This window comes from Saccopteryx bilineata, chromosome 2 (assembly GCF_036850765.1).
Source record: "Saccopteryx bilineata isolate mSacBil1 chromosome 2, mSacBil1_pri_phased_curated, whole genome shotgun sequence".
NCBI classification, from domain to species: Eukaryota; Metazoa; Chordata; class Mammalia; order Chiroptera; family Emballonuridae; genus Saccopteryx; species Saccopteryx bilineata.
In genome coordinates this window covers 148,203,720-148,227,786 of record NC_089491.1, presented here as the reverse complement: position 1 = coordinate 148,227,786, position 24,067 = coordinate 148,203,720, and the positions used below count along the sequence as shown (strand labels likewise).

At 39.1% G+C, this 24,067-nt stretch overlaps 1 protein-coding gene across 5 annotated transcripts in view; it reads right to left on the bottom strand.

Annotated features, from left to right (window-relative positions):
• TMEM117 (transmembrane protein 117) overlaps positions 1-24,067 on the bottom strand; it is a 535,376-nt gene that overhangs the window by 219,002 nt on the left and 292,307 nt on the right. For 4 of the 5 annotated variants that reach the window (XM_066258157.1, XM_066258158.1, XM_066258159.1 and 1 more), the window contains one exon: positions 12,580-12,679. The exons of the other annotated variant lie outside the window; for it this stretch is intronic. In XM_066258157.1, coding sequence (XP_066114254.1) covers positions 12,580-12,679 — 100 coding nt within the window. The remainder of the gene's footprint in view (positions 1-12,579; positions 12,680-24,067) is intronic. 5 annotated transcript variants of the gene reach the window in all.

Below are 24,067 nucleotides of genomic sequence, written 5' to 3'. Positions count from 1 at the left end.
TGCCCACTACAGCCTTAACTGTCCAGGAGGATCGAGTGCCAAGAGGTACAAGAACTCCGGTGGTTTTTATCAGCTGTGATTATAGTGCAGGGAGTTCTTTTTTTTTTTTTTTTTTTCTTTTTCTGAAGCTGGAAACAGGGAGAGACAGTCAGACAGACTCCCGCATGCGCCCGACCGGGATCCACCCGGCACGCCCACCAGGGGCGACGCTCTGCCCACCAGGGGGCGATACTCTGCCCATCCTGGGCGTCGCCATGTTGCGACCCTCCTGGGCGTCGCCATGTTGCGACCAGAGCCACTCTAGCGCCTGGGGCAGAGGCCACAGAGCCATCCCCAGCGCCCGGGCCATCTTTTGCTCCAATGGAGCCTTGGCTGCGGGAGGGGAAGAGAGAGACAGAGAGGAAGGCGCGGCGGAGGGGTGGAGAAGCAAATGGGCGCTTCTCCTATGTGCCCTGGCCGGGAATCGAACCCGGGTCCTCCGCACGCTAGGCCGACGCTCTACCACTGAGCCAACTGGCCAGGGCCAAGTGCAGGGAGTTCTTATCTCCCCTGCTTCTTAGTGTTCGTCACAAAACCGGGGGAAGCAACCCTTAGACAGGGTAAGTTTGGGTGGTGGGTATGCAACATAATTGAACGACAAGATAACCTGGACTTGTTATCTTTGAATATATGTATCCTGATTTATTGATGTCACCCCATTAAAAAAAAAAAATTATAAAAAAAAAAAAAAAAAAAAAAAAAGAGTGTGACAGAGATGTTTCAGAGCGCCCCTTGCCCACATTCACTCCTCACACTGATCTTTCAACATTCACATCACGTCGGTTTCCAGCTTAATTCCCCCCGTTCATAAAACACAAAATATATGATCAGTGGGCAGAATTTGTGCTAAAGTCATTCCCTACTTGACATTCTTGGTATTTCTGCACTAAACTGAATTTTGATGCCTCTTTGTAGGGGATATGTTCTCTGTTTCAACACAGCTCCCTCGGCCCCCCATTCACAGCCTTTTATCTCACACCAGATGTTTCACAGTTTTACGAGATTGCCCTGGCCCACAGGGCATTTGAATTTGCAACTCCAGTATTTATTATTTATGCAAGTTTAACACAAAAAGCCACTGTTATTCATTAAAACCTCACCACAAATTGATGACTGAGGATATTGAAAGAAGGTTGAGAAGATACGTACAGACCAAAAGATGTTATAGGACAACATTGTAAAGGGCTGGCTGGGGAAGGCCCTTAACAAGATTTCTTTAATAAGAAAAAGTTAACTGTGCATGCAGTGATACTAGAATTCCATTTTTGCCATATGTAATATGTTCTAATGTTTACTACCTCACACATTTTCTATTATTCTGTAGACGCTCAGTATATATTAAGTAAATTATTCATTATTTTTAATTAATAAAAGAGCAAGACCCTCAGAAAAGTCTAAGACTACTAAAGGTCTAACTTTGCAGCATCAAAGTTTGGTAAATATTCAAACTTGATGCAATTTATTTGATGATTTTTTCACATAAGAGTATTTGTGAAAATAGTCATTTAAATAAAGGCAAATGATACCTGAGAAAACATTTGGGCTAAAATATTAATTAAAATAAATTTGTACAATACCCATTTAGTAGAATACACCCTGAGATTTAACAGGTCCTTTGAAACTAGAGAACTCATTTTCTCAAAAGTAGTATAGTCTATAGGTATAGTCATGGAAGGTCAGCAATTTCAAAAAGACACCAATGGCCCTACCTTAAAGACATAAAGGACTGAGATAGGAAAATACTAGGTATCAAGCATAATTTTCGGCTTGTTTTTCTAAATGTTCATATAGTCAAAGTAAAGCATTTGTAAAAAAGAAAAAACATTTTCTTTAATACACATAGATATGGTATTTTATACTTTGGGAAAAATGGATTTTAAAATCATCTTTGAAAGGACTTTTTATATTTCCACAATATAGTAAAGCCAATTTGTTGGTAAAATTTTTTCAATAATTATGTCATTTTAATTAACTTAATCCTTTGTTGTAGTCAGAAAAATCATATAATAAAATATATATGTAATAATCTATAAGGTCAACATATAAATAAATATTTATTCAATGAAGGAATGAGTTTAGATATTAAGCATTTTGTTAGGTAGAAAACTGATTCATTTTGCTAATTTCTTATTGAGGCAAAATATAATTACACTTAGATTTATCAAGAATCTTCTGGCCCTGGCCGGTTGGCTCAGCGGTAGAGCGTCGGCCTAGCGTGCAGAGGACCCGGGTTCAATTCCCGGCCAGGGCACACAGGAGAAGCGCCCATTTGCTTCTCCACCCCTCCGCCGCGCTTTCCTCTCTGTCTCTCTCTTCCCCTCCCGCAGGCAAGGCTCCATTGGAGCAAAGATGGCCCGAGCGCTGGGGATGGCTCTGTGGCCTCTGCCTCAGGCGCTAGAGTGGCTCTGGTCGCAACATGGCGACGCCCAGGATGGGCAGAGCATCGCCCCCTGGTGGGCAGAGCTTCGCCCCTGGTGGGCGTGCCGGGTGGATCCCGGTCGGGCGCATGCGGGAGTCTGTCTGACTGTCTCTCCCTGTTTCCAGCTTCAGAAAAATGAAAAAAAAAAAAAAAAAAAAAAGAATCTTCTACTGATTCTGTCACTCTAGTTGAAATTGAAAACACCAAATAGAAATTGGGATAATTATAACAGAAGTCAAGGAAAAAAGTACTCAGACCTTGAAAACCATTTATTTTCTCCAATAGCTACAGGTTCACAGTACCTTTTATGATGCATTTTAAAACCTTTATGAGAGGTGCTATTCTTTCCAATGAAAATAGATGGCTTCTCTCCAGGCTTCCTGTTTTATCTCGAGCACTTGGTTAATTTAGACATTACTTCTCAAATACCTTCTTAGTAGTCAAGAACAACTTGAAACTTTTAAGTTTGCACATGTGGTGTTCTAACTTTCTTATAAACCCTGTTCTATAGCATTAAAGAAACTACTGAGGTGGACCTAATCTTCTGTTGTATTTGATACCTTTGGAAATTTCAAAAGTATTGATCTGATATTATCCTTAATTAGTAACAATTATTATTTTCTGCTTAGTTGACTTGTTTCCTTGTGCAATATCATGTTCACAACACTAGTTAAGATGTTTCATTGAGCAACTTGGTATACTAATGAAGGATAATGGAACCAGACCCAGGTGTGGAATAAACCTCAACATATTTTGTCAGCCAGGGCACATGGATGTTCTTTATTTCCCAGATGGCATTCAGACATGTGTGAACAGAGAAGAACATATGCCAAACATGATTTTATGTAACCACGCATTATTATTTCCTCTGTTCAATCAAATAATTCAGTCTCTTGAAACATATTATAATAGCTTTTATTAAGCAAGAACAACAAAAAAACATAAGTACCAGGCACTTCATTGCTATAATTTTTTTGATGTTTATAAAACATTTAACTACAAATTCGACATACACTGTGAATATAAAAATTCTCTGGTTCTAAATATCCTTGGGGCAAACAGCTGCTAAAGGACAGCAACTCATATGAACAGAACAGAGCTCAGTAGTCCGGAGTTACAGTATCCCTCTTAATTATAGTATAATACAAAGGCATCCTTTCACTTCTTTCCCAGATACAAGGTGCTTTTAACCACCTAAATTTATTTGTCAGAAGGGAATAGAAATAAATAGATAAGTTTTCTAAAGTTTAAATATACCAGTTTGTCTGAGATGTGATGGACTCAATAATACCTGCAAAAGCAGGCACTCCCCTCCTCGCAACTAATGACAACATTCAACAAATTTTATTGACACGCTGGTGGAAAAACAAGTGCCCAGCCAACTTCTATGTCTATAGTCCATGTCTTTTTAAGATCTATGGTTTAATATTCCCAAGAAATGATTTAGCTTAACAGAATATTATAGTAGTTGAAAGCACTAAAAACTTTAGGAAGTAATTGGAAACTTACACACACACATACACACACACACGTACACACACACTAATGCTGGGCCCACAGAAAACGGCATTAAATAAAGGTTTAAAAAGTGTTTAAGCCCTGGCCGGTTGGCTCAGCGGTAGAGCGTCGGCCTAGCGTGCGGAGGACCCGGGTTTGATTCCCGGCCAGGGCACACAGGAGAAGCGCCCATTTGCTTCTCCACCCCTCTGCCGCGCTTTCCTCTCTGTCTCTCTCTTCCCCTCCCACAGCCAAGGCTCCATTGGAGCAAAGATGGCCCGGGCGCTGGGGATGGCTCTGTGGCCTCTGCCTCAGGCGCTAGAGTGGCTCTGGTAGCAACATGGCGATGCCCAGGATGGGCAGAGTGTCGCCCCTGGTGGGCGTGCCAGATGGATCCCGGTTGGGCACATGTGGGAGTCTGTCTGACTGTCTCTCCCTGTTTCCAGCTTCAGAAAAATGAAAAAAAAAGAAAAAAAAAAGTGTTTAAGAGGAATATCTACTTGTAAAATTACTGCAAAAAGAAGCATATAATTTCTTTTTTGAGGTTCTAATCTAAGCTAATATTAACAACCAGCACTCATTTCATTTTATTATTGGCTTTCAGAAGAAAAAAAATATATCAATGTATCCTGGGTTTTATTTAAGCTACCTCTAGCAAATGATAGATAAATGGTACTTTGAAAAGTATGAAACATTGTTAGGAAAATTATAAAGAATGGGTGGACAAAAAGGATACATTCTTTGAGTAAATATAAACCAAGTAATAGAAATAGTGTATAATGAAATTAAAAGTTGCTGAAACTGAGTTGGGAATGGAAAAGATAAAAAAATGAGCCTCCTCTGCCTCTGCTGAGAATGTCTTTCCCTAAGAGATGTTCTTAGTGTCTTTCACATCTTAATGTAGTTCAACCCACTTTCCTAGATACCTTTCTTACTCTTAGAATAATATATTCCATACATTTTTAATAAATGAATATAAATTACATATAATACACCTATACCATACAGAATTTCTGATAGATATTGAACTTAGGCAGTTGTAAGCAGAGCCAAAATATCTTATTGTATTCTTAAATATACTTGTGCTATACTAAAATCTATTTTACTCATAAATCTTTTTTAATTTCATATGTTATGTTACTGTTTTACAAATCCAGGGTCCTGAAAATTAAGACTTGATCACCATTTGTGATGCTATCTAAAAACAGGAAATTGGCCTCTTTTGTCTTATTAATTTTTTAGTGAAAAATTATTATTTTGAAGAACATGAAACACATTGATAAAATATTTATAGAGATGTTAAAATATTTATACATGTGAAAGCAAAATCCCCGTATTTTGTTCTATATTTTCTATAGAATAAAAAGGTAATGTAAAAAATAATGCCTCTATTATGCTCTTTGAGTTAATCAAATGACCAGATGAACTGGCAATGATTTTTGGCCATTATGGATGCCATTAATTCTATGTCTCAGGTTTTGTCTGTGTGGGAGCCAATGCTGGTGCCCCACCGGGATCCTCTTCACTTGCTGGTGTTCTCTATTCTCCAGGAACATGACACCAGCCCAGTGGATCAGGCCATCGGCAGACTTTACCTGGAGCCATATGACCACATCTCTGCTTGCCTCCTTCCCCTCTTCTCTCCTGCTTTGCTCATCCCCTTACAAGTTTCTTGGAGAGCACTTCCTCAATAAATCATGAGTCCCCAAACCTGAGACATGCTCTTTTTCTAGGGAATCTCACTTAACATAAAATCTTTACTGAAAGATAGTCTATTACCTAATTAAGTTCTTGATCCAGTTTCTCATTCACTGTAGAAAATAATGAATTGGAACTACAAATCTACCAAACATGCAGTTAACTAATCATGGAGTAGACTGAAGTCATAAACTAGCTCTAATGAACAGGCTGATGAAGAAAGCAAAAGAGAAAAACTCAGAGTAATGTTGGGCTCTGGAGTCCAGACCCAGTGGTTAAATGTCTGATGTGTGCCCTTCCATTTATCTTCACACTCATTCAGTGAGTTTGCCAACTCTGATCCTTCCTTCCCTGCTTCACGGTTTAAATTCCTTTCTATTAGGAAATTCAGTAAAGTCATTACTGCTACTTTATTTTGGATACAAATCAATTTAATTATGCCTTTTATTCTGTCATTTAAAAATATCAGTAGAGGAGAAATAATTAGAAAACTGGCATTGATCATAATACAAATTGTCAAGCTCAATTCTAGAAAGAATAATAAACTAGATACCATGTCGGTTACATTCCAGGTTATTGTTCATTGACAAACAGCATTTGAGAGCAGTCCACAAACTAGTGCCATGTATAACAGAAAAATTTGAACTAAATAAACTAATATTAATTGGTAAAATAAAAGTAACAAAAAGAACCACACCCCTTCCTTAGTAAGTGTGCAATAAGCATGGAACAATAGAAAAAAAACTTACCTAATTTTAGGTTAGCATGTATACATAATTACAAAATTTGTTTTATATTTTTTGTATTTCAGCTAGAAGGAATAATTTATTCTCAAACACTGCAGAAGTATTTCCTTCCTCTGTTCTGTTCTAGATGTGTTAATAAATACTAACCCAGAAGAGTATAAATTATCCCCAAGTACACAGCATTCTTTTTTTTTTTTTTTTTTTTGTATTTTTCTGAAGCTGGAAACGGGGAAAGACAGTCAGACAGACTCCCGCATGCGCTCGACCTGGATACGCCCACCAGGGGGCGACACTCTGCCCACCAGGGGGCGATGCTCTGCCTATCCAGGGCGTCGCTCTGTCACGACCAGAGCCACTCTAGGCCTGGGGCAGAGGCCAAGGAGCCATCCCCAGCGCCCGGATCATCTTTGCTCCAATGGAGCTTTGGCTGCGGGAGGGGAAGAGAGAGAGAGAGGAAGGAGAGGGGAGGGGTGGAGAAGCAGATGGGCGCTTCTCCTGTGTGCCCTGGCCGGAAATCGAACCCGGGACTTCTGCACGCCAGGCTGACGCTCTACCACTGAGCCAACCAGCCAGGGCTACACAGCATTCTTAATTCTGCCTGCCTCCATCTACCAAAATTTAACCAATTTCCGTCTTACACAGAAACAACTGTCTGCTCCCATGGCTGAAGGGGTACATCTCAGCCTACCTTCCTTCTGTCCTCTAAGCCAAGAACAGAACTTATGCCACTGACAGCAACAATGACCATTCAAGGAACTCTGGTAGGATCTGAGAAATTCAACCTTTGTTTGACCAAAGAATGCCTTTTATACTCAAATGGTTACACCTCCATTCTCGGAGAATTCCCTCCACTGAGACTGTTTATGAGCATGTGTCCTTCTGGTTACGGAAACAAGCTCAGCAGAAGCAAGTGCATAGCCTTTGGGGTGGGGGCAGAGCAGGGAAAGAAGATGGGAAGAATTGATATCTATATATCCTGAACAACGTAGCTGTCCTCCCCATCACCGTTTTAGTATGTGCCATATTCATTTTAGAACACGAAGTCACAAAACAGAATGAGGAAAAAGGAAATGGAAGTTAAAGCGTATGTGCTCTCATGATCTACCTACTCTTTCAGGAACTATTTCCTGGGTACTTACTGCATGCCTGGTACTATGCTGTATGCTAGGAATACAACTGTGAACATAACTGGCACTGTAATTCCCCTCAAAGCATTTATAGCCACTTGATCTATGGAGACACAGTGGATAGAGTGAGCTGGAACCCAGAGGTCACTGGTTCGAAACCCTGGGCTAGCCCGGTCAAGGCACATACAAGAAGAAACTACTACAAGTTGATGCTTCCCGCTCCTCCCCTGCCTTTCTCTCTTTCCTCTTCTCTCTCTATAATCAACAAATAAAATCTTTTTTAAAAAGCATTTATAGTCAACTAAGGAGGAGTTTTCAACCTTCTTAAATAGTCTTTTGAAACAAAATTAATAGCATTGTAAATATGAATTATAAAATCTCTTTGAAGAAATAAAAAAATATATGAAAAATAAAAAGGCAAAATTTGTCACTCAAATATTTAAGACACGGTATAACATTTACACGTAAACAAAGGCAGTTAAAATAGAATGGTAAAATAATTTTATAATTTTAAAGACTATTGTTCTAAAATCATATTCTTGATATAGCTTTAATAGAGAGAAATAATTAAGCAAATTTAAAAGTTTTATTCCTTGTTATAATCTAGCTACAAAGGCTATGTTTTACCCACTTAAAGGCATTTCCTCATGAAGGTACTGACTAAGCTTATCTGGCTCTAATGGAACTATGAGTTTCAAGAAGAAAAACAAAGTCTATTAAAATCACATACAATTTAACAAGCAAATGGTGGCTATAAAAACTTGAAATAAAGGAAAGCCAATTGGCAAACAACTAACTTGTTCTATGTGTGTGTATGAATAGCTTCATGGTGGCAGTGGCACACTTACATACAAAAGTCCACAGACAACCCTGGGAAAACTATGTCAAGGCCAAACAAGGCTCTATGATGAAAGAAGCTCAGTGATGATTTTAGTGTTTACTGTGAGAACTGTTTTCTTTAGTCGTGGCTTAACTTCACCTGATTCGTACCCTCCCCTGCATGCCCCCTCTCCCAACCATGAACCCAGAGTCTGATGTTTCTGTCACTATCATAGCTGTAAGAGAAAAGCCTCTGAAGCAGGAAGAGGAAGGGGATGGGAAAAGGGATGGTTAGGGCTACATAAACAGGAAGTGATTTTCCCTGGTGGTAATAAACAAGGAGTAGAAGTGAGTGCTCTCATGATGTCCTCAGAATCCCCTGCCACCTGAGACCCGAATGTAGGCTGTGTGACCTTTGTCTTGTGAAGGAGGGGTGGGAACACGGGAGCAATGTGCTGTGGGACCGACCAACCCCGCTCAGCTCCTTGCTCAATGGCACAGAGCATGGGCAGATTTGTGGATATGTGGCAATGGGGTCGCATGAGACACCCCGTGTTTCTGATTCATGCATACCTTCATGACAGCTCTTCTCTGCATCCTCCAACATAAAGGGCCAGCTCAGTGATGAATTACACCAGGTGTCACTTTATGTGTTTTGGGTTTATTTTTAATTTCTTGATTTAGAGAGGGAGAGAAACACACACACATATACACATACACGGGGGGGGGGGGACCTTGACTGATTAGCCACTTATTTCTGCACTCATTCATTGATTCTTGAATGTGTGCTGACCGGAGATAGAACCTAAAACCTTGAGGTACCAAGACAGCGCTTTAACCAACTGAGCTACCTGGCTGGGGCCTATGTATTTCTTTTTATACTAATTATTCTTATAAATCTATTTCACAAAGATTAGGAACTTTAACCCTGACTGACATATCGTTGTCCTCTGCATGAGGAGCACCACAGAGCCAGGAAAAGCCAGGACTGCCTAGGAAATGGAACCCAAAGCCTGACGCTCAGTTGAGAGGGCCAAAGAGGTTTGCCAGATTGGTTGGCACACCGCTGCTTGGTGTATCGTATCAGTCCCTGTGTACCTTTTAAAGCCACAGGAAAGCTATGAATTATGTCTGTAAAAGAAAAATCCTCTATTTCAGAAATACATTAAAAAGCACACATTTATTAGAAATGTAAACAGTTACTTGCTCCTCCATGGCAATCACCTTCATCATTGATATTCATTTCACGATGAGAATTCTGTAGACAAATGAAGGTCAAAGCTACCCTAAGCTCCTCTCATGAGGAAAACTATTCTTTTTAAAATGTTATCAATGCACACATAGGTAGACAGACATATAAATATTTATACAGAAACTTACTGCCTAGTCAGTGAACAGAAATGGAAACAAAACTGATGTGTTCTGGGAACCCTCCCTGTGTGACTGTACTTGCAAATCAGGAGAGCACTGTGCTTCTTTTGTCATCCCTGTCCCTGTGTCTAATCCGTAAAGGTCAATATTTCATATAACATAAGCAGAAAGGGACTTTGGATTCTTCTCAGTTTAGAGAAAGGAAGATGAGAGGCCCTAGAAGGTTAGGTGACTCAAGATCATATTACTGAGTTAAACCTAAAACATAATTTCCTTGACTCTCAACCCAGTCCTACTTCTGTAGTATTGGCAGTACAGCTCACAGTGGTCATCTCTGGGATAGGGAGAGGTAAAAAGTTATCAGATTAGCTAGTAGAAATAGAAGGCATTAAATAATAATTTAGAAGAAACTATGAAGGTTAACCAGACCTTAGAGAAAAAAAAAGACCACAGGCTGAACTATGAAAATATTTACATTTTCCTCAAGTAAGGCAGAAAAGTGCACAGTTATAAATCCAACCAAGAACAGTTAAGGTCGTTGGGCAAAGCTGCACCATGCATGTGCCTCCCCAGGCTTCTCTAAGAGTTGGATGTCACCTTATGGTTCAAAAGAAAAAAGTCGCACGACCTGTGGTGGCACAGTGGATAAAGTGTCAACCTGGAAATGCTGAGGTCGCCGGTTTGAAACCCTGGGCTTGCCTGGTCAAGGCACATACGGGAGTTCATGCTTCCTGCTCCTTCCCCCTTCTCTCTCTCTCTCTTTCTCTCTCTCCCCCCTCTATAATGAATAAATAAAATCTTAAATAAAAGAAAAAAGAAAAAAGTCTAAATAAAAACTATAACCGGTAAATAGAGGCAGAGTCATATATGACCTAGGAGACACTATCTTAAAGGAAACTCAGAGTTAGGAGCAAGATGGAATAGGGTCACAAACAAATAACAACGTCATCACAGGAAAGAAAATGATTTATGTATTAAATAGCTGACTTTTGCCTGCAATTGCAAAGCAAACTCTGAGGTCTTAATGGTCTGTGGCTTCTCTCCTGACTTTTCTCAGGGTCAGTGTCAGACAGAAGTCAAGAGGCAATGGACCACATTGTCTTAGTCTATTCTAGCATTGGCAGTTGGAAGGAAACTCCAGCTCTGGACCCCAGGCCTTGGATAAGAAGCAATGCTCACACTCCAGAGGATCCAGAGCAGGGTCAGGAGGCCGAGGCAGCCTGAGGCTTGGGTCCCTGACCCAGCCTTGCCATCACCTCAAGCACTGGGCCCAGCCAAGGGCAGGAGGCCCCAAAGCATGAATGACAATGATAAAGCACTAAGCCTACATTCCACTTCAGCATTTTAAGTCTTGGCCACATATTTAATGTTTACAAAAAACCTGTAATACTGAAAAGGAAGTATTAAATTAAACCCTTTCAAGAAATGTGCACCCTGAGGCTCAGAGAATTGTGTATTCCTGTGGAAGGTCAAAACCACTGGTAGCGAGGTCAGAGAATCCACCTTTCTGAATTCTGATCTAATTCTCCACTTTAGTAAGCAGACTGACTATAATAACATGGAGTCAAAACCCACAAATAAAGCAGAAAGTTTTCAAAAGGCCTCACCTCAAGTTTCACAGAAAGTATATGTTCTAAGTTCCTTTTAAATAATTATTTCCAATGGAAATAAAATTTTTTGTCATGAGGCAGCCTGGTCTCAATAGCTAGTATATTCTGATTGTTACTTCTAGAGAGTGCAAATAAAATAAATCACTTTACAAATTTAGATTTTAAAGTTAATGGAATGGGATGCATCTGGTCATTTGCTCTGTTAACATTCTATGACTGAACAAAGGTGGGAAGAAGCTCAAAAACAGGCTCTACAAACCCTTTTGTGGTTGCTCGATACTCCTGCAAGATGATCACAATAGTAGCACTTAACATATCACTGCTTCTTTTCCCCGAAAAAATTCTTGAGAAGAAGCAAAACTATCAACAAAATGGCAGTGATGGTTCTGACAATCTACCTGTGGTCTCTAGAACACATCTGTCCATGCCAAGTCTTATTTAGGTTGGGTATCATCATTCCTTTGGTAGGTCTCCTTTTCAAATGAGTACATGAATAAAGCTAATTAGGATTAACTGCACTTACAAAAAGTGTTAATAAATGTTAAAATATCCCCTTCTTATGAGAATTATGCTCTTTGCACTCCAAGATTTTCTTATAAACTTCTAAGTCCTAGAGCCTTTTAGATACCTACTATATTAAATTAACCCAAAGGTTAATAAACAGAAGCTACTTTCTTGACAGATAAGCTCAGCATGAGATATCACTTGACTATTTGTTCCAGACTTATAATAATAAAAACTGATGATAAATAAAAGGGATCAAATATATAACTCTTAGAACTTTTAGTTACCATTAAGTTAGGTTCAATGAGGAAACAATACATAAAACTATTTTAGAAGTTCTTCAAGAATGTTTAATATGGTTTTTTGAGACAGGCTAGAAAACATTCCTTACCTGAAAATTGTACGCATCAAAAAAACAACAACAATAAATTTTTACAAAATTATTAAGGACTTCCTAGGAAATAATTTTCTATTAATTCCATGAATTTGTATATATCTGTGTGTGTGTGTGTGTGTGTGTGTGCACGCGTGCACATTTCAAGGGACAGCCATCAGTATTACCATTGTATTTTTTTCCTAAGGTAAACAGATAGTATATATAATCTCTGGATTTTTCTATATTCATGAATTTGTCCCACTCAAAATAGAGGTAACTATTTTGCTCTAAACCATCAAAAGCGGTGTCTATCCAACATTTTAAACAGGTCTTCTATCTGATATGTGAAATGAGTGAAGTTAAAATTTCTTACCATCCAAGCTGTGACAAAGTCCCCCATCCAGGTCCCTACTGCAGCTAATTTCATGAAACTTTCATTTCGGATGCCCATATAGTCTGTAATGATATATGCTCTGTGGAAACAAACACACAAGACATTGTCCAGACTCAGAGAGCCATACAGTCAAAGCTTCCTGGTTCAGCAACACGCAAAGGGACTTTTCCCCCTTTCAATATACATTCCTGCATTGTCTTAACTACACGCTTAGAAATCCGAAAGGCTAGGAAGAGCTCGGAGGGTGTCTGGGTCAGTTCCAGTTAGACCTGGTGACTATACCAATTACCATGTGCATTCCATTTTGAGCTGCAAGACTGACAACAGCTTTTGGAAAATCAAACAGAAATACTCAGCAAGGGCATCACTTCATGCTCACTCGAGCATGAGGAGAGCAGAAACAATTCCTGAATTTAGAGGAACTTGAAAGGAAAGAGAAGAGCTCACTTTCCTTCAGGTCTGTCAAGTCAGAACTATTGAAGAGGTGCAGGACTGAGGCTGTAGCTATAATATACTACCTAAAAAATGTTCAGAATAATGTCAAGACTTGGGAAAATCTTCTACATAATGAAGAAAATTTGATTCAAATATATTTATTTTAAATTATTACTTAAATAACAATAACCAGAAGATTTAATTTCATCATCCTTTTGTTTAACTAATTCTTATCTTCTTGCCATAACACCAATTCATATTCTTCACAGCTCAAAGAGAGATTCAAAGATACAATTGATCACTAAATAACAAATAATAAGACCATGCTTACTATTGACTAAGTATTACATTTCCATTTTCTCATTTGATAGTCAAGAAAATCCTAAGTATTATTTTCCCATTTTTCTCTTTCTCAGAAAACTGAGACTCAGAGGGATCACTTAACTTGCTTAATCAACATCACATAATTAATGAATGATAGTTAGGATCTACCTATGTATGTATGCATGTATGTATGTATCTATCTATTTATTATCCATCTCTGTAACTAAGTTTTTCCACTCGTGTTTTTTTAAAATTTGTTCTTTTCTTATATGATAATACCTGTACAACTTAGAGTACTAGTTGAACTTGATTCTTCTTATATTAACTTTAAAACAATATAAAGAATGATATATTTGTTATTTATCTACTAAATATATGAAGAAGCACATTTTTGAAGTCACTGAGAGATAAAACATCTCCAGTCCAGTTATTTATTTCCTGGGGTTATTTCAGATAGTTTTGTAATCCGTAAAATAAACAGATAATTAAATAGTTTTTATTTAACAACAAGAACAAATTTAGGAACTTTTAAAAAACAACTCTTTTTCAACATGCTTCATTCACCTACCTTGGAGGATCTATATAAATCTCTTAAGGTCTCACTCCAAAGTTCTGGGTCTCTAATTCAATGGCTTTCCATTACAGCCAAAAATAGATATAACTACGATAAAGTACATGCTTACAATGTGCCAGAGAGTATTATTAGCACTTTATCTACTGTGTCCCCATAAACTTTCATATCAGAACAATGAAATGGAGCATTACTCCTATTTCACAGATATAGAATTGAGGCTTTAGACAGATTTTGCAACTTTTTCAAGGTCAAGCATCTGGTAAATGGACAAGACTGAATGAATCTAAATCTGACTGACTTCCAAATCTAGGCGCTTAACCACTATACTATACCTTCTTCCTACAAGTGCTGATGGAGAGATTTTTTTTTAAAACCTAGAAAGGCTATCTACTCTGTTTGCCAGTGTACCAGCACACGTGACTTGTTTCCTTTGAGGGTAGTTCATTATAAGAAGGCAAGAGTAGCACCCAGGAGCTGCATCTCCCCAGAGCTACCACCCAGTCTCAGACTTCCACTGAGTTCACTAATCTAAGCAGCCTTCGGGAGACCTGCATTCCTGCACTTTGGATTCCATGGGACACCCTGTTAATGCCTAATAATTACTGCTCCCATCTAATTATTGCCCACCATTTTTGTTCTTAAACTAACCTGACATAGCTTCTCTTAGGTGCCATGACAAGTTATAACAAGTCACCAAAAGAAAGTTTTTAGACCCTAAAAATGTGAATATTTTAAATGTTTCATTCAGTTTTAACTATCCTTTAATTCCTTTGAGAAAGGAATGCCTCTGAACTGGCTGCAAGAAGACTCAGCAGTGTGGCTGACAGACTGAGGCTGGTTTTCAGGGCACTCCAATTAAGAACAAAGATCAATGTATATATTGTGCCCGTCTGTTATGCCACTGCCCAAGAAAACATGGAGACCTTTATTTAAATATTAGTGTATTGCTTATATGTACAAATTATATAAGTGTGCTACAGTTCAGAATAGCACACCCCTCCTTTAAAAAAAGGGGTATAATACATGTTCTCATTAAAACTTATCTGGCCTGACCAGGCGGTGGCGCAGTGGATAGAGCATCGGACTGGGATGCAGAGGACCCAAGGTTCAAGACCCCGAAGTCGCCAGCTTGAGCGCAGGTTCATCTGCTTTAAGCAAGGCTCACCAGCTTGGACCCAGGGTCGCTGGCTCTAGCAAGGGGTTACTTGGTCTGCTGAAGGCCCGCAGTCAAGGCACATATGAGAAAGCAATCAATGAACAACTAAGGTGTTGCAACGAAAAACTGATGATTGATGCTTCTCGTCTCTCTCCGTTCCGGTCTGTCTGTCCCTATCTATCCCTCTCTCTGACTCTCTCTCTATCTCTGTAAAACAAAACAAAACTAAACTAAACAAAAAAACCCTATCTGTTAGAATGTGAGATGTGGGGCACACTGTGAGAGTGTGTCAAATGAGTGGCAAAAAGTGTGGGAACATCTGTGCATTTCATAGATAAAAAGCTAAATAAAGAGATCACATATCTTAGCTTGGTAGTCTACAGGGAATCTGATTTTGAAATAAAAGGTGTTGACAAAAGACCAAATAAGGACAAATAAAGTATAGCTTGGAGAGAGTGGAGGCTGCATTTCTAACAGATTAAAGATTTTATAGGTTTGCTACAGAGAGTCAACAGAAGGTAACAAAAAGAGCAAATTAAGCAAACATCACTTAGTGGAGAATAGAGGGCTGGAGAGAGGTCACAGGAGGTTGGAAGAGGATCCCTAGAACTAAGTATGCCAATAATATGAGTAATTCGGGATGGCAGACATAGAATTAGAACACTTTGCGGATGTTAAATACTATCAGGATGCTAAATATCGCACACCTTCACACTCAGCCATCCCTAGAATTGAACTCTCCATGTAACAGCCAAGCCCAGGGGCCATCTCCTTAGTCTAACAAATGTCTAATTATTATCAAATGCTTTTCAAGTTAGAAGTGATATCACATTATTGCTCCATAAATTGTCTCTGCATTTTTATTAATTACACAGCTTCATCTGACTTAACAGTAAAGAATTCCACAGTCTGCTTTCACAGTGTGCTTTATAAGCTACACCACACCGGCCGATAGTAAGAACAAAAGGAAATAAAGGCAGATTTCCACTCTCCTTGTGAGCATTTCTGGCCCATGAGGTTCTTCCCAGATAATTCAATGAGGTTTCAGAGACTTATTTGTTCTGAGAGAACTCTTAGCTACCACAGTGCTATTCTCCAGTTGACACTGATGACAAAAATGGTTCCCAAGCTATCCTGTCCTACTGATGTTCACCAAAGTTGCTGCTATAGCTACCCATGTTGTCAGTGTATAGGCCAAGGTCCAAATGTACTGAGGCATGGAAGACATCGTTACAAATTCTATTATTGTACCCTGTGACACCTTCATCAATTCTGAGATCCCACATTATTACACTATCCTGGGTTGAAGACAGAAGTTACATTACAAAGAAGACTAACCAACTCCACCCTTCCCACAGTCTTTATTATCAATTCCCGCCAAACACAACTCCTTTTCCCCAAATCTTACCAGTCGCAAATCTGTTTATACACAGACTTTCCAATCATTTTTTATTGGCCAATCTTAAAAGCCGACTTCAGATATAATATATTTGAAGAAAGTCACCAAAAACAAATCAACAAGCTCAAAACTAAACAAAAACGAAGAAGTCAGAGGAAACTATGCAAAAAGCAGAGAAAAAGTAAGAGGCTATGATAAAAATATTTTTCAGATTGGCAAATTCAAAATTCAATTATTAGTTTGCTATAAAAAATACATATAAAACTAAGGCTACATAAGAAAAATAGTAAACAATGTAAAAAAAAAAGGTGTGCAAACAATAACAAGAAAAACCTGGTAGAACTATACTGACTTGAATTAAGACAAAATGTACTATAGATTCACACAGAGTATGTGAGATATCAACAAACAGGAATCTTCACTTAAAGTCGTCAATAGATTCTGTGAGTTTAAACAAAAATGACATATAATGAAATCATTTTACCCTAGGCTTATTTACACAAACAAGAATTAAGTTATTTTTATTTCTGTATTTTGATGGCACCTTATATCTTCCTGATAAGTTAAAATTTTTGTCATTAATAAGGTTCTCTCTTAATCGGGCCCTTGAATAATGTATTTCTCAATGTCATTTTGTTATAATCGACAAAATGGTAAGAAAACAATAGGCAAATTTACACAGAAAATGTGAGATATCAACATTACAGTAAGTTCTCTGTTAACGCCTTGTGAAAAGACTTAAAACTGATCACCCTCTAGGAAGACTAATTGAAATATAAACCAAAAAGGCACAAATAACCAATGTCAGAAATAAAAAAGGGGCATCGGTACAGATGCTACAGAGATTCAACAAATCATAAGGGTACATTTTAAGAAATGTAGATGAAACCAACAAATTACTAGAAAAATATTTACAAATTGCCAAAATGTACATAGGAATAGCTCTAGTCACAAAACTGAATTTTATCATTAGAAACTGTCCCACAAAAACATTCTAGGCCCAGATGTGCACATAGGCACCAAGAGAAATGTGCAGGAATGTTTATAGCATCATTATTTATAATAGCCTAAAACTGGAAACAGCCTGAATGTCTATCAACAAAAGAATGGAGGGCACAGTCATACAATGGAGGCTATTCAACAATGAAAATGAAAAAACTACTACTGTACAAAGCCTAGATGGAGCTCAGAAACTATTACATAAAAGAAGCCCAGACACAAAAAAGAGAACACACTATATAGTTACAAGTATATAACGCTTAGAAACAGGCAAAAGTAAACCACAGTGATCAGGGAAGTATTACAAGTGGTAAAACTGTAAAGAAAAGCAAGAAAGGGAAGAGCATAAAAGTGAAATAGGGGTTACTTTGGAAGGAGAGGGAGGTTTTCTATTAGAAAAGACAACCAGAGGGCATCCAGGATGCTGGCAGAGTGCTTCTATTTCACTTGAACGGTGATAAGGGGGGTAACGTGGGGATTCGCTTATAAATATTTTATAACAATTCTTTATAATAATACATTATAAATATGTGTTCTGTGTACTTCTGCACAGGTATGTTATGTCTACATTTTTAAGAATTATAAAAACATCAAGTACAATGTTACTGTAGAAAAGGATTCAGGAATGGCAGCTACAGTTGTCACTTTGTAGGGGAAACATTGGGATAGCAAAAGATCGGCACAGCTTTGGGGTGGAGGGGGTCACAAAGGCAGGGGGGGATAACAGATGGTTCCTGAAGTATGATCAAGCCCATGTGTGGGCTGGAACAGTGCAATTAGTGAAATGCCCTCACTAGAACAAGAACAATATAAAGGGATAATATAGGATGAAGCTGAAATTAATGATGTAGTGAAAGGCACTGCATACCTACAATGTAATTCAGCCCCCGTATTGAAGCCTGTGGACAATTCACATTCGAAATTCAGATAGTCTGAGTTTCTTTCATAAGGCTATGCTTTAAACATCTTTCTGATTTTACCTACCCATGTTTGTCTCTTCAAGGAAAATGATGGTATAGCCTTATCAAAGCAAGAGCTACCATTTTGACATACATGGTGCTTGCTTAGGTAGAGATTAAATCAAGTGCCGTGTGAAAGACCCGTAACAATTTACATCTGCTTCATTGAGTTCAGAGGGTAGAACAGAGAGTCACCTCAAAGCACTTGTTCCCTCGGTTCTGTGAAGAATCACTTGGGCAAACTGCCAGTAGCTCACTGGGTTAAAGTAAGAAAGAGAATAGGAAGAGTATACTAAGCTCCTGTGACTCTCACAAAGCTGTCCAAGACCCCTGACATGCAGAGCTGCTCACTAGGGAGAAAGTGGGTCAACCTCTTCCTCCAGCAGAGAGGTACAGAGGCCTGTTGAGGGTGTGGCTAAGGCCTAGTGGAACGGAAGAATGACGAGGACACTCCCAACAAAAACCATGAGAAAAGTGGGTGGTCAAGAGGCAGACTTAGGGGCATCCATGGGAGGGCTGTTTTTGGCACCTGATATAACTGATGTGGGTTCTTCTGAGCCCAGCCATTCTGTGATGGCGGACTCCTCATGGCCCATGCAGGGTTTTGGGGCCAGAGAGGACACCAATGCTGAGTGGACAGGAGTCTCTCTCATTATGCGGGTGCACACTTCAATAGCAACACCATGTGGCAACAAGACACATAAAATAGAATAGTCAGAGGACACAGCTTCTTCCAGGGCTGGTATTTGAAAAAGACCCCAGTGACCCCCACACTGGAATAGATAAGGCATCAAATTTAAGGTTGATCTGTTGAGTAAAACTTCAGAAGGGAAACTGGACTCCTTGCTAATGAATGTAGGTAGAGCTTCAGGTCCTTAATTAGAATGGTTAGAATAAATTAGGCTAAAGTTGTACTGAGTTTATGAAGCATTCATGCTACCAGCATCTGATGACAGAGATTTCTGTACAGTCAGCTTATAGCAGCTTTATGTGTATATTAGTCCCAACAAGTACTGAAAGCATAGGTCTTCGATGGAAATTACAGTTCCATTTGCCTGGAAATTTCTTTTCGGGGAACTCAGGTCTAAGGAGCATACCCAGCTCTGAAAGAATAGCCACAAAGATACCTCCCAGCCATCTGCAACTTAATTCAAAGGAATCCATCAGTTACTTATTCATTCTTTGAGCAATGTGATTGAACACTTCTTGTATGCCTGGAACTGTGTAGGTGCTGGAAATACAAAGATGAATATTTAAGATATTTGCTTAAATATCTGGATTACAATAGTCTAGATTGTAAGATGATGTAAGTACATCAACAGAACCCTTTGTGGAAAATGTTCTACATGAGCAGAGAGGCAGAAATGAGAGCCTCCAGCTCTGGTGTGAAGGGGAGGGCAGGGGGAAGAGCAGGCTTCACAGGACAAAGAAGGGAAAATATGTCTGAAGTAGGAAGAAACACAGGTACAGAGACCAAGATGGCTGAAAGCAGCAGGCGTGCTAGGCGGAGCTCAGGGCAGCTCAGGGCTGCTCTCCGCACGCCCCAAGAGACAGGAAGCCCAGAACACGAGTGCAGCAGGGAGCACATTGCACAGCCTGCATGAGGCTCGCTTTTTCACTCACTCATTGAAATGGGAACATTAGAAGGATAAACTCCACTTTCCTATTCCAACATCTACCTAAATATTATCTACTTCACATCTTTCACATGCTTTCCATTTAGGAAGCCATATCAGACAGGATTCTCTAGAAAAACAGAGAGATCAACAGATAGAGACATGGATGGATATAGATGATAGCTACATGATAGATAGATGATAGATAGATAGATAGATAGATAGATAGATAGATAGATAGATAGATGATAAATACAGACACACACATATAAAAAGATTTCTTTCGGGGATTTCACTCATGCAATTGTGGCGGCCAGCAAGTCCCACATCTGTAGGGCATCCATCTTGGCAGGCTAGAATTCCTTGGGCTAGAGCTGATGTCACAATCTACAGGGTAAACTTCTTTCTCTGGGAAACCTGTTTTTGCTCTTAAGCCCTTTCAACTGATTGGGTGAGGTCCGCCCACGTTATTGAGAGTATGCTCCTTTAGCTAAAGTGAAGTGGTTGTAGATGTTAATCACATCTACAAAAGACCTTCACAATAACAGCTGGCTTGGTATTTGCTTAAATATCTGGGTTACAATAGTCTAGCCATACTCCCAATTTACAAATAAATATTCACTTGTTCTTACATCCAAAACAACTCTCATTATCATCTGATATAACATTTTAAAATTCCTACAATTTAATTTTAGAATTTAACATAGAATTTCTGTAACCTTGCCTCTGCTTTCTCTAATACACATACATGCACACATACACAAAATACTACTCACAAAATAGAGATGATGCTTCTCATTAATAGTCTAATTGAGAGGTTGATATTGATTTAGCCATACCTTTAGTATATTATCATTCAAACTGTGGGATTTGACAGTACTTCTGAAATTTTAATTCAATATCCATGAACTCACACCTGTATTTTAATCTGTAATAAGTTTTGTTTTATTGTTTCAACACCAGGCTGTGAGCTCTCTTTCCCTTCTGGCTCCTTTCTGAAGTTCTCACACTGGAGTGACTTTACTGTCAAGCATCAACTTCCTGCTCTTAAGCAAAAGCTTCATGTTACTAGATAAATCACTCACATTCAGTCCAGCCTAGAAACCATTCCTTTGAAACCCAAAGGTACTGACTTTTAATTCCTCTGGAATACAGAAGTCATGGTTAGACTGGGTACTTTTATTAAATGACCTATTTTTTTCCCATTAAAAACAGACTCTTCCTTGAACAGACTATCTCTTACATTCACTGCAACTTGCACATGGTACTAAGCAGCCATCAGCCGGTGAGAAACATTGCAGAATGTTTAATAACATGAAATCACGGCCAGCCAGTTCTGTGAAGATCAGCACCCTTCTGGGGTCCTGACAGTTCCAGGGCATCACAGAAACACGGGGAAACATCTAACACAGTGCCTGATGCGTGCAGTAAATATTTGTTAAATCTGAAGGGAAAGGGACAGAAGTGCCACCTTTCGGAGAAACACAACATTCTTTCTTAGATGATCAGAAAGAACTAGAAATTGATATCAAACTAAACTGAGTTTTGTATATATTTATGCTCCATTTATTAATAGAAGAGCACATACATACTAGTTTTAAGTTGACTCATGCAAAAATATACTTTCAGATATCTTCATAAACCTCTTAATTAAAGTGACTCATTGCTTGTGACCTGGTAGTTTACAGGGCAGGAGGTAGGTATGGGACACCGCTGGACCTCTCAACAATAGTTGCCACATATGTGTCTCAGCAACCAGAAATCACAAGTAGGAGGCAAGCAATAAGAGTCTGAACTGGCATCCCAAAGCTAAGGATCAGCAGATAACTGAGGCCTATTTAGAGCTGCTCAGCTGATTAAAAAAATGAGATAATTGCCCTGGCCGGTTGGCTCAGCAGTAGAGCGTCGGCCTAGCGTGCGGAGGACCCGGGTTCGATTCCCAGCCAGGGAACACAGGAGAAGCGCCCATTTGCTTCTCCACCCCTCCACTGCGCCTTCCTCTCTGTCTTTCTCTTCCCCTCCCGCAGCCGAGGCTCCATTGGAGCAAAGATGGCCCGGGCGCTGGGGATGGCTCTGTGGCCTCTGCCTCAGGCGCTAGAGTAGCTCTGGTCGCAACATGGCGACACCCAGGATGGGCAGAGCATCACCCCCTGGTGGGCAGAGCGTCGCCCCATGGTGGGCGTGCCCGGGTGGATCCCGGTCGGGCGCATGCGGGAGTCTGTCTGACTGTCTCTCCCTGTTTCCAGCTTCAGAAAAATGCAAAAAAAAAAAAAAAAAAAAGAGAGAGAGATAATCAAATCCAGGGAAATAATTTAATACAAATGCGAGCACCAGGGTACAAAATCAGACAATATCCATAGGCAGGGACAGGAAGTTGGTAGCAACTCCTGAGCTAAAAACTAGGCCCTCCAGAACAACACAAGCAAAAACTAGAGGCAGACAACACCAAGCCTAGACTCAACCAGCTCTACAAAGAAAACACCCAGACACCCAGGCACAATGAGAAGACAAAGAAGTGCAATCCAAATGAAACCACAAGAGAGACTTTCAGGAGATGAACTGAGTGATATGGAAATAATTAAACTTCCGGATGCGGAGTTTAAAATAATGATTGTAAGGATGCTTAGGGATCTTAGAACAACAATGGATGGTCATCATGAACACCTAAATAAAGAAATAGCAAGTATAAAAAAGGATATTGAAATATTAAAAAAGAATCAGTCGGAGATGACAAATACAATATCAGAAATGAAGACTACAATGGAAGGAATTAAAAACAGGATGGATAGAGCAGAGAATCGAATCAGTGAGTTGGAGGACAAGTTGAGTGAAAGCATGGAAGCAGAGAAGAAAAAAAGAAAAGAGACTCAAAAAGTCTGAGGAAACTCTTAGAGAGCTCTGTGACAACATGAAGAGAAATAACATCCGCATCATAGGGGTTCCTGAAGAAGAAGAGAAAGAACAAGGGATAGGGGCTTTATTCAATTATCTTATAGCTGAAAACTTCCCTAAATTAATGCTGGAGAAACAAGCACAAATTCAAGAGCACAGAGAACTCCACTAAAAAGAAACCCAAAGAAACCTACACCAAGACACATCATAATTAAAATACCAAAGCTAAGTGATAAAGAGAAAATATTAAAAGCTGTAAGAGAAAAAAAGGCTATTACCTACAAAGGAGCCCCCATAAGGGTGACATCAGACTTCTCAACAGAAACAAGTGAAGCCAGAAGGAAATGGCAAGAAATATTCAAAGTAATGCAGAACAAGAACCTACAAACAAGACTACTTATCCAGCAAGGCTATCATTTAAAATTGAAGGAGAAATAAAAAGTTTTCCAGATTAAAAAAACCTCAAGGTATTCATTATAACGAAACCAATGCTGCAGGAAATGTTAAAGGACATGGTGTAAACAGATCAAAGTGGGAAAAGAATATAGCAAAAGCGGAATACAGCTTTAAAGAATAAAATGGCAATAAACAATTACATGTCAATAATACCTTAAATGTAGATGGATTAAATGATCCAATCAAAAGACATAGGGTAGCTACATAGATAAGAAAACAGGACCCGTACATGTGCTGTCTACAAGAGACACACCTTAAAACAAAAGATGCACATAGGCTGAAGGTAAAAGGATGAAAAAAAAACATTTCATGCAAATGGAAATGAAAAAAAAAGCTGGGGTAGCACTACTTATATCAGACAAAATGAACTTTAAAACAAAGAATATAGTAAGAGATAAAGAAGGCCACTACATAATGATAAAGGGAGCAATCCAACAGGAAGATATAACCATTATAAATATTTATGCACCTAATATAGGAGCACCTAAATATATAAAGCAGACTTTGATGGATTTAAAGGGCGAGATCAACAGCAATACTATAATAGTAGGGGATTTCAATACCCCACTAACATCACTAGATAGATCCTCAAGAAAGAAAATTAACAAAGAAACAGCAGAGTTAAAGGACATACTAGATCATCTCGATTTAATAGAT